The sequence below is a fragment of the Protopterus annectens genome, chromosome 8.part0, assembly GCF_019279795.1.
Source record: "Protopterus annectens isolate FY-2018-M chromosome 8.part0, PAN1.0, whole genome shotgun sequence".
In the NCBI taxonomy this organism is placed as follows: domain Eukaryota; kingdom Metazoa; phylum Chordata; order Ceratodontiformes; family Protopteridae; genus Protopterus; species Protopterus annectens.
Genome location: NC_056741.1, coordinates 854756701 through 854769194, shown reverse-complemented (window position 1 = coordinate 854769194; position 12494 = coordinate 854756701). Strand labels below are relative to the sequence as shown.

The window sequence follows — 12494 nt, the reverse complement described above, 5'->3', positions numbered from 1 at the left end:
TAATCTCATACTTCACAACATATCTGCCAAAATACATTTCCCATTAAACAAAATTTCATTCAGTCTTTCATTCTAAATAACCCATATTACAAAACATAAATTATCCGCTGTTCTCGCATATTCTTTCTTCTTATTCTTAAAAAAATCCATACCTACTCATATTCATATCAGTATTGTCTATGTCATTAATATTATCAATTTTTTTATCTTCACACAACTTTTCCAGAGTTTTACCACTTTTTTACATTTTAAAAAAATGTTCTGTTGTCTTGTTCCTTCCTCTCCAACAAAATGAACATGCAGTTTATCTTTTTTATATGGCATATTCTCCTTAACTGGTTATTTATTTATTACCAGTCTCCAAAGGAAATCATAACACTCTACAATCTTGGTACACCACTTTTTCCTTACCTTAATGGTTTTAATCACTTCTTCTGGTAAATTTCCTCATGGATTTACGTAATAATATTGTTTCACCAAATTATACCACATCCTTCTATTTTTCTCTATATCATCAATTTTTATTTTACATGTTAGCATTTTTTCTTGATAATTTTTAATTTCTTCATTTGTGTATTCTTTGTCTGTTTCTTATTCTCATCATGCCCCAGAATTGCTTGCACTTATAATTTAAATGTAATGACTATTAAATTCTCATTGTCTTCCTTTAACCTCTCTAATAGTCAGTATGAGTTTAATGAAGGAGAATAAGTAACTGGATTTAGTAACCCCGATCCCCTTTCATCTTCACTCATGTACAACACATCTCTTTTCACTAGCTTTAAACTTGAACCCCATATGAAAGAAAATACAAACTGCACAATTTCATTTTCTTTTTTATTTCTGGGATCCTATAAAAATTTGACATGTATGCTGTTTTCACATTAATACCAAATTCAACAGATTAACCTTTTTCCTGAATGTTAATCTATATATCCTCCACATAGGACATAGTTATTTTCTTTTCTTTTATCAAACCCTCACATTGCATCATAACTATATACTTTTTCCCAAATTTTATTCCTAGGAAAGACATTTAATTCATTGAAAAATACACACCCCTACTTTTCACCGTCCATTCAGACAAACCAACACTCCCCTCATCCATATTTTGCTTTTAGCAACTACAAATATCATCTGCACATGTCAGAAATACTGAAATCATAACTCCTTTTGCATCACATATCTAACATCTTTCATTTTATAAGCTACTTCACTAACTATTGCATTCATTATCAATGCAAACAATATTTCACTCATGGGATTTCCTTGTCTAATACCACACCCCATGCATATTTCTCTACTCAGCCACCCATTTGCTAACACTAACAGTCTCACTCCATTATTTTGATATGCTAACATATACAATCTCCTAATGCTATTACCTATTCCATACATCCCACAAAGCATCATGCTCTGCAATATTAAATGCCTTGGTAGTATCACACCTCCCTTTTAGATATAATATCATCTACAATTTCTCTTACAACCAGTAACAATTCTTGACATCCCTTCCCTTTTATAGCATATATACTTCTTTCAATAGTATCCCTTATCCTTCCTTCCATTCCCCTCTGTGTTATTAAAATAAATAGATAAATAGATACATAAAATCTCTGTTATTTAATGTGATGGGGTCTCCATTATTTTACTTCATTCTTCACATCTTTCTTTCATTTTAATTTTAATATCCAGCTATATAACTCTTCATAAACAAAGCCTTCATTTAATCATCCATTCAGTACATTTACAAAATATTCCCTTTACCAATCCATTAATTTATTATACATTCCATACCCTATACCTTGTAGACCTGATACTGAATTAGCATTTACATTCCTAAGTACTTCATTCAGTTCAATATTAATAATAATAGTTTATTTTTCAAATTCTTCCTTAACTCATACTGGATTTGTTTTACTTTCCATTCTCTGTCATACTTTCTTTTATTACAAGTATACATATTTTCCACATGCTGTATGACAATACACTGATAAATTGCTCTTCTGTTCTTTTTACCTCTCCTTTTACAGCTTTCATTTTCATCATTATCCTAATATAGTCCTTTATTATTTTACCTACATATGCAGATACACCCTCCCTTCTCCCTTATAAATAATATTGCTGTCAAAACAGTAATGCCTAAACCTTAATTTTTTTCTTATTTTTTTATATTTCATTTGCCATATCATAATACTGTCTTGTATAACCTCTAAATTCTCTAATACATTTCTATATATTTTCCAGTACTTCACTTTGTCTTCCTTTCCTACATCATCCTGACACTGCGGGAGAAATCCTTTTAATACTTCTTTTTAAATTCAATCCACTATTCAGTCCATGTTCGATTCTCGGCTGGAGTGCCTTCTGTGTGGAGTCTGCATGTCCTCACCGCAGTCGAGTGGCCTCCGAAAGACATGCATGAATGGGCATGCCTTCGCTGAAGGTTGGGCATCGGGCTGGCAACTCGGCACCATAAAAAAAAATCTACTGCCAATCATTAGCAGACCGGAGTTTCGCTGTGGCGACCCCTAACTGGGAAAAGCCAAAAAGAGAAACAAACATTCAGTCCAGTTTTGTAGAAGCCCTTCATTGTTTATATAATCCTTCCATAACTGCAATACTTTCCACTCTTTAGTTTCACCCCATCATTTCTCATTTAATCTTTTAATTCCATTTCCTATTTTAATATACTCCCTTTCTTCCATCACCTCCATCCATATTGTTAAAAGGTCTGAAATACCCATCGCAACTGTAAAATTATCTGCTACACCCAAGCCTTCTGATAATACAAGATGATCAGTTTCAGACTTTTGTGCCACACATCTTATCATTTCCTGTATTGTTTGCATCTTTCCCTTTCTTTTTACATTTTCCTCTTAAATCACAATTAATGTCCCCTACAATTATAATTTTCATGTTAACCACCACATCCTCTAATATTTTGTAAAACAAATTATTTTCTTGCTAGTTATATATGTAATGATATAATTCTATAAACATGTTCTCTCCATCTTACATTCACAACAGTTAACCTTCCCATTCCTACAGTCATTTCATCTAGTATTTCATTGATATTTTGCATGACACAGCCACTTCAGAACAATATTCATTTCCTAATTTCCATGTTATATTTCCAGTCATTCCTCATTTGTCAGGAATCGTACATCTTCTAACATAATAACATCCACATCACATTTAGCACACCATTCCAGTGTCTTTATCCTTCTTACAGTGTTAATAATACTGATCACATTTCCTTCTTTTTAAGTTTAGGGGAAATCATTTTTAAATTTTAATTTTCTTATGTTTTAGTCTTTCTTCAAATGTTTTTTTTTTCCTTTGTTTATGTACACACAATCCTTGATCCTCAGAATGAGATTTCTCACTGGTTAGAACTTCAAAAAATTATTAATATCAATCCATTCTCCTGAACCTCTCTTCCTGCAAGCACACTCTCTGCTTCTTTTTCCCTCCATACTTTTTCTTCTTCTACAAATTCTTCTTCTTCTAGTTCATCCTTTCTGCCAGCCTTTTGTTGTCCTTCCTCATTTATGTTTTCTTACCTTTCCCCTTCTTTTTCATTATTTACTGTTTGCTCTTGACAAGCCACCCAAACGTGACCCTTATATTACACATCTTGCATTCAGGCACACACATTCTTACTGTATGTCCTTTTTCCCCACACTGGTTACATTGTACCTTGTCACAGTTATTAATTAAATGAGAAAAGACTTGACAAAGGAAATATAATTTAGGCTGGCCAGCATATCTTAATGTCCCTCTGTGACCAGCCACAAAAATAACACTTGGCAAGTGTTCCACCATGTTTATTTTTTTTTCACATTTCAAAACAGCTTACAACCTCCACATTCCATTCCATGAGGTTCTGTTATCTTTGTCTTTCACAAATTATCAACAATTTCACGCAAACCGTGCAATCATTTTTAACATCATCATATTCCAGTTATTCAGTTCTAAACTGCAAAACATATTTTTAACATTTAAGTTATTGCCGGAAAACAAATAATTGTTCCACAGGTAAATGCCCTTCTTTTTGTCACAGTTCCAAAAATGTCATCATCAATCCATCAGTTTCAAATGTTAAGTCACAAAACACCTCTGTCCTAATATGTTTAAAAGACTAAATTTCTTGAGCTTTAAAACCCAGAGCATATACCAATTTGTCCTATACACAATACCTGTGTATTACAATGTCATTTTTTGTTCTTATTCTAGCAGCTGGTCTTCTTTTCTTAAAAAATAAAAAAGTTGTACTTGTTTTCCTACTCTCCTTTTTTGCCTGCTCCCACTTCTGTATATGTTTTAGCAACTTCACTATCTGCTACTACTACACTGCGGTGGTGGTGCTGTGGTAGCGTTGTCACCTCACAGTAAGACGTTGTTCTGTTTGATTCTCGGCTAGAGCGTCTTCTGTGTGGAGGCATGCGTGAATGGGCGTACCTTCATTGAAGGTTGTGTGTCAGGGCTGGCACCTCGGCACGTAAAAATGTACTGCCAATCATTAGAGGACCAGAGTTCCGCTGTGGCGACCCCTAACCAGGAAAAGCCAGAAGACACAACAACAGCTATCTGCTACTACAAAATCAGACACCTTGTCAGTTTGTTGCTGCTTTCCTTTTACTTTCTGTCACTGCTGCATAGGTTTTTATTGCTGCTTCTCTGCTGCCAAATCACCTCATTCCTTTTCCACATTACCATCCTCAGTACTTCCAAACAAATTATCTGCCATTTTACCCCATGAAACAGCAGAACTGTCACCCAGATCATTCTACTCAATTACTTTTAACAGAACATCACTCTGCTCATTTGTAACATACACCACACATAAATCTTTGTTTACATTTTGAAATCCATGTAGAACAAAATTTTCTGCAAATTCTCATTTTTCATTTCCAATCCCAAACTCTTCATAACTTTTCTCTCATCCTCCATGCTACTGCTGATTCCCCTTGGGCCTCTTTCTTGCTGCTGTATGAGCCCTCTGGTGCCATCTTGCAACTCCAAAGAATAGAGTAAGTTTCCAACTGTCCTACCCATATTTCCTCTAGTACTGTAACCATCTCCCTTGAGTCTCCCCTGAAAAGAAGCAACACACTTAGTGGGACTAACCTGATAACAAAAAGATAGGCAGACTGATAGTTGAATGAATGAATGAATGAGCCTCTCAGTTTGCACCACCAGGTCTCATTGTGCCCAAGAAGAGACAAGTATTTCCCCATAAGGCTTACACCACCTAGTGATCACACACTGTCAGGCAGTACTCATTGTATGCCTATATCTAGGGATAGTGCTAGAGCTCAGAACTAAATATTCATTAAAGCACATTACAACAAAACCAATATGTCAGATGGTACACTCTGTAGATGTAGTATCCAAACACTATCCATTTGCCAATGCATGAGTTTACAGAGTGTCACCATGCCATTTCTCCAGTGCAGTATAGAAGCAGGTGTGAGGGGATAACTACCTATGGGTGAGGTGCAGAGAAGGTGCTTCATCATTAAATATGGTTATTTTATGTATTTTGGTGCGTGTATATGTCTTTGTTCTAAGGTGGTGTGTGATGGGAAGTGTTTCTTCCCTTATCAGACACCTTTTCAGTTTGTTGATGCTTTCCTCCTTTACTTTCTGTCACTGCATAACTTTTTAATGCAGTATTCTCTGCTGCCACATCACCCAGTTCCTTTTCCACATTACCATGTTCAGCACCTCCAAAAAAGTATCACAGCGCTAGAGGTATTGTTTCAGTATAATTCATTATTGTTCTTTAATGGAAATTACTGTTACAGACTACATGACATTGTAACATCAGAAGTATGTATGATAAAAGCACAAATCCATTTATTACCAGACAGCTCATTAACAATTGTAAAATTGAACGAGGATCAATTTTAAAATTAGTTTTAGCTATTGTAAGTAACTTTACCTTTATGCAACCAAGTTAATGTTATGAAACATTTATAATGAATGATAATTCACTTATTTTTCTGTTAGTTTATTGTAATTACTTAATCACTCAGCAATAGCTGACTGGCAGTAGTTGGTATACGTTTTAACCAATAGCTTTCTTTTTAACAAAATATTATGTTGTGTTTTCTATTTTTGTGTCCATATAGTTAGTGACCCAGAAAGCATCTTTGAGAGCATCAATATTCCAAACCCTGTTGGTCTTAACTGGACAGTGGCTAACCTCAGTCCTACAAGCAAATACAAGTTCTATCTGACTGCAATGACCAATGGAGGACTGGGAAGGCCCATTGTCATAGAGGGAAGCACCATACCTGAAAAAGGTAAGGCTATATTAACCATCAAGCTGAGAGAGAGAGAGAGAGATATGTCTACCTGAAGCATTGTTATGCCTTCACTGTTACCACTACAGCACTAAAACTAACTCATCAGAAATATTTGCTTTCACTTTGTACAGCCAAGGCTGCCTGGTTCTTCATAGCCTAATAATCATGAAGCAGCACACAATGTGATTTGATATAATTGTGCCTTTTATTCAGTGAAAACATTAAGATATCATGACTTGCTATTATGCCTGTGTGGCTGATGAGGTTTTGTCTTGAGAATCCGATGTGGAAGGTTATAGTTTAAAAAAGAGACTAAGCAGTGAAGTAGAAATGCATAGACTCCCCCAGTCTGGGCTACTCTTCTTGTTAATAACTATCCTGTCCTATCCTTCATATGAAAAATGGAGTTTAACTGACCTCCTTAGCTGTGCAGTCACTGAATAGGTGATAATGCAGTGTCTTTCTTTTGTATTCAACATAACTATTAAATTTGTTGTGATTAGATGACAAATTTGCTGCATGTTATATCAACTTTCTAGTAAGGAACACAATGAAATGCAGTAATCTTTCCAAAGAAATGAGATTACTGACATTGTTATTCATTGATGCAGTCCAAGCCTTTCAGTAATTCTGAATGAGACTGTTTAAGAATTCATATCTCAGTCTGTGTTTTTTCTTATTTCAAGAAAAGGTAAATTTTTAAAAGGGACTTTACTATTCCCTTTTATGCACTCAAAATTTTATGATTTTAGTACTTTATTTGATATAATATATATATGTGTTTGTGTGTGTGTGTGTGTGTGTGTGTGTGTGTGTGTGTGTGTGTGTGTCTCTATATATAATATATATATATATATATATATATATATACACATCAGTATTTCTAGTATATAGCAAAAAAATTGTTAGTGTAGTAACTATAGATCGTAACTTGTAACTATATTGTCAGAATACAATTCTGAATTTAGAAGTGATGCCAATAATCATTAAGACAGGCTAGATAAACTGCTAGAAAATGGTTGAAAGGCATTACTAGACAGTCCAGAAGATAAATGTTTATGAGAAAAACAAAGACAATAAATTCTGCTGAGGACTTATTGGGCATCAGGAACTACTAGTAATTTCTCAGACAACCATTGGTCCTAGGAGCTGACTCTTTAGGCACCAAGGCAGTAGGAGTTACCAGAAGGTGAATGGGATCCCCAACAGTATGAGTTGAAAACATTTGAACAAACTAATTAGAGAGAAATAATGTAAATGTACTCAGGGAAGAAAAAGATAGACATGCAAGACGGAAAAGGACTTTCATACAGACTAAGTGTAGGAAGAAAACCCTGAGAAAAGGCCTGCAATTTAGCTACTTTTCTGACTGTAGCCATATAACTTATATGTATAGTGTAAAACAAGCTCTGAGCCAAACATAAATGAGAGTGATTAGAGACAGAAAAGAAGCAGTCCTTTTACAGATGGTATAGAAGATGACAGTGACTCACACAAATCCCATTATATGTCAGTGGCATGGAAATTCGGGTACTTCCTTATGTCTGGTATGAGTCACACAAAGCAGTATGGGAAAGAGAAAGGGTTGAGGAAGAACAAAATCACATTGATGCATCAAGCCCCATTGGTATCCATGTTGTGGAAAATAAGCTAAAATTACAAATAAAGCACTTAGAGTGATTTTTAGGTGTTAAGGAAACAAAGATAGAGTGATAAAAAACTGATTTTTTAGCCCAGTGGTTAAGGTGTTTACCTTACAAACACAAGGTGCAGGGTTTGAGTCTCACAAGGGATAATTGGCTATGCTTAAAAATAGCTCACAAGGGCAGTTAGCCTACTACTAGTCTATTTATCTATTTATCTATTTGTTTTTAGTTCTAGTGTGGAGTTTTCATTTAAAAACAATTATGAGCAGTATGGCTTAATTGCCATGTGGTGGCAGTGTCTGATTTTGCTATTTAAGCAATAGAGATGAGGGGACCTTTTAATCTGATGAAGTTCATGTTTGGAATGAAGTAAATAAAAGTACTAGTTACAAAGATATTGGGTTTTACTTCTGGCAACTGCAAGTGTGTTTTTTATTTGTACTTCAATCTTGTGGATAGATTTTCTTGGTTATTCTCTTAGAATGTCATAACATTCAGCTGTATGTCAGTATATTAAGTTGGTAGACTCATGACAGTTGGGGTAATGTAGACAATTAGGACAGTAATTGTTCAAACAAAATAAATAGGAAGAAGAACTAGGAAATTTCCAAAGAAACTCTAGTGAAGGACTCAGTACAAAATTAAAACAATGTTTTGTGCAACACAATAGTCAATGATAGATGTATATAATGCAGTTATGGAATACTAGTTAAGACTCACAATTTAATAATCCTTCAAAAAACTTTGTTTTGAAGCATGAAAAATGGAGACATCTCATTGTTTCCCAGAATTATTTATCATTATGTTACAGACTTCAAAACGCTGGACAAGGTAGATATACAAACATAATAAATATTATGAAACAAATGCTAGACCTAAGGTTACCACCTGTCCCTCTTTGTGAGGGACAGTCCCACTTTGGACAGTTGTGTCCTGTGAAAAAAAACTAAAAAATGGCAACTGTCCTGAGATTTTAAGACAAAATATATTTCTTAAGTTTTCTTTAATGTTGTTATTTCTTTTGGCTTTTCCCGGTTAGGGGTCACCACAGCGGAACTCCGGTCTGCTAATGATTGGCAGTGGATTTTTACATGCCGAGTTGCCATCCCTGATGCACAACCTTCAACGAAGGTACGCGCATTCACGCATGCCTCCACACAGAAGACGCTCTAGCTGAGAATTGAACAGGACAACGTCTTACTGTGAGGCGACAACCCTACCGCAGTACCACCACCACAGTTCTTAAGTTTTCTTTAATAGTTGCATAAAACAGTTATTTTGTATCTGGAACACATAGATATTATATGACATAGCATAAGTAACTCAAATGCTGTAAAAATAAGCTTTTATTTTAGCAAAAAGTGAAGTTTTGTCATTTTCACAGGCCTTGGGTTTGTTTTGTCATGCAAAATCTCACACTTCTGCAAAAAATGTCCCACTTTGGGCATATGAAAAGGTGGCAACCCTAACTAGACAATGTATTCAAGAAGTCAAGAAAATAATTTAACCAAAAAACTTCTAAAATAATCTAGTGGACACATGTTTGGCACCTTTGTAGACAGAAAGATTAAATAAGTAGGGGATATTGACTATTACAGAAGTGGGAGGATTGTTTAATAAACATGCATGTAGACATTATAAAGGAAAAGAAAAACTGTGCAGTTGAGCTAAAGAAGTGGAATGCAATGCAATAGAGGAAAAGTGGGAAATTGGTCGATGTTAGCGAAATTAGAAATAATAATGGAGTCAGATAAAGATGATAAAATAACTAAGACAAAACTAAAGGGAAGGGTATGCTGACATCCCTATAGAGATACATAAGCTGGACACGGTATTTTCTGGTGAGGCATTAGAATTATAGAAACAAATAATAGGCTGGATGGATATACAAATCATACAAAACAGAGCCTTACTGATTTTTGTTTATAAAGAGTGGCATACTTGTACTTACAGAGCTAGAGAGCATAGACACCTTCAGGAATAGGCTACACAATCATAGTAAAACTTTTGTTACAAAAATAAAGTGCAATTCAATATTTTGGAGGCACATCAGAATATGTTTAAGTAAACAATTAATAGCATTTAAGAACAGTAACAGTGACCAACTGGTATATGAGCAAAACACCTACATCTTCCAAGAGAAACTCAAGTTCAAATAGTGTTTTAAGTGCCAGATGACTGGCTTGAGTAACAAGAGGAATGAAAAAGGAATCATCTTATATATATATATATATTTTTTTACTTTTGACAAGCAGAGAAAAGGGGGTGGTGCTTTATGGGGCATCTCTGCGTAAGGATCCATGGTAGAGAGTAGGGAAATATAATCAAGTAATCAAAGGGGTGGGCTTATAGAGCTCTTACTGGGTAGCTTATTTTGTAATAAACCTGGGGGTGATATAAACAGGACTGTTTTGGCAATATAAGAATCATAAGTAACCAGTGACCCTGGGTGTATAAAGTAGCCAGCAATGCTTCTCCCTAATCTCATCCTCCTTGAGTAATGAAACATGAGGGCTGCAGATAATGTGGCTAAGGGATGGCTCATTAAGGAACCTGAACATGGATGAGGAGGAATCAAAAAGGAATAAAATGAACATAAAATAAAATAAAAACAGTGAGAGGTAAAAAACAATGAGTGCACACATAGTACTGGCAAGCTCTTTTTTTAATCATTGCACAAGGATACAGCATTTAATGTTTGTTTGCAGTTATTATGGAGGCCTATGTTTCATTAGAGGATAGAGAAGACATTTATTAAAAACATGCATTGCTTGTAGAGTGAAAACATAGTCATTTCATTTGTAAATGATAGAAAGAAATGGTATGAATGAGAAATTAGGACCACGTTGAGAGAGCTACTCCTCCATGCATTATACATGTTATAATAATTAAAGAACTCTAAATAACAGAGGTATGGCAAACCAAGATCTGTTTACAGATACAGTTAACAAAAATATGGTAAGTAGAAGACTGGTGGATAAAAGGATGGGTGTGAGTGAAAGCACAACAATTGGTGATTTAGGATCACCGCAGAATTCCAGAGTATAGTGTGTGGGAATAGAAAAGCCATGTACAGGGTTAGGTACAGCCTAGGCAGCTTGCACAACTCCTGAAGGAGCTCTCAGATAAAATGAAGGCAACATCTTGCAAAAAACAAAATGCATCTTAAGGCAGTAAGGGAAGGTGGTGGATTCAAGACTGAGTATACTTCAACAAACTATTAGAACAGCAAATTGCATTTCACATCATTTTGCTTTGTTAATTTTATATTTCATTTTTATTAATTTTGTACTTGATTCAGAAACATGGTAGATACAGCATGGAACTGATATACATGCAGGGGGGAAAGGAATACAAGTAATTTAGAGAAAACTCTATAGGAATTCCCTTCAGTTGCCGAGCACATTTCTTTTCTGAAGTTAGTTTCTTAGGGTATGTTTCCCCAAAGGTGTTTTCTTAGAATCCATATTAACGATTGTCTCCAGAATCATTATTACTTGAAAGGGTGGAACAGAAGCATGCACTTTAATGTGCCTGTTGCTCTTTCTGTAACTGTACACTGGTAGTTAGTAGTAAGTAAGAGGGTAGTGGGGCCCCATGGAGGTTTCTTCCATTCAAAAAAAATGTTCACTTATGCTGTATTCTCAATGTTTTTCCTTTTTCTTTATTTTCTTGTGCTACTTATCAGTTTGTTTTCTTTCTTCTTGTCTGGTTTGTTTTGTGGAGAGCAGACTAGGATTTACAACATACTGGCAGTTTAATTTTGTGTAAGTTGTGCTATTTGTTATGAATTCATGTAATTGTATGATATAATAAAACCTTGCATAGTTTGCTGGAAAGATATGATGCAATTTATTATTCATTTATTTTATATATGCATGTATTTATTAATGTTATTATTTACCATTGTTGCGTTAGCAATTTTCATCAGAAGCATGGGAAGTAAAGTTACAGAAAAACAAATGCTAAACTGTTACATAAATATAGGCAGTGGTGCACATATAATAATGCAATAGAACAGGCATAATATATATTCAGAAACTAAATAGACAGTATTACACATATAACAATGAATTTGATAACTAAAGATATTTCTAGCAATGCCATCATTATTGGCATAGAGGGACAAAGTCATGGCTACACCTTGGCGATCCAGATTCCCTAAGTGTCTCAGATGCCAGATGGAGTTGGTATGTCAGGAGAGACACATAATGAGGCATTGCTTGTTTGCTTCTCTTTGATGGGGGAGGACTATGTGGTAGTAGGAAGTGAGTTATTTTCTGTAGCCCCAGATAAAATTATAGTTTGGAACTGCAGCTGTACTAGGCATGTAGGCTGGATTTGGAGGTTCCACCACCTCACCCCCTGGGAGAGGGGGCATTTATACAACATTCCTCATCCTAACAGTGACTTATAAAAGGAACACTGTCATATAAGGAAACAGGGCCTCAACCAATTAAGTTGGGCTCAGACTAAAATATGTCCAGTGGGATCAGTGCCCCACCCTGGTTAACAAATTTGAAGTAAAAAT

The 12494-nt window shown here is 35.1% G+C and overlaps 1 protein-coding gene across 5 annotated transcripts in view; it reads left to right on the top strand.

Moving 5' to 3' along the window:
* L1CAM (L1 cell adhesion molecule) overlaps nucleotides 1-12494 on the top strand; it is a 2005704-nt gene that overhangs the window by 1779405 nt on the left and 213805 nt on the right. For all 5 annotated transcript variants that reach the window (XM_044080361.1, XM_044080360.1, XM_044080358.1 and 2 more), the window contains one exon: nucleotides 6141-6314. In XM_044080361.1, the coding sequence (XP_043936296.1) occupies nucleotides 6141-6314 (174 nt within the window). The remainder of the gene's footprint in view (nucleotides 1-6140; nucleotides 6315-12494) is intronic.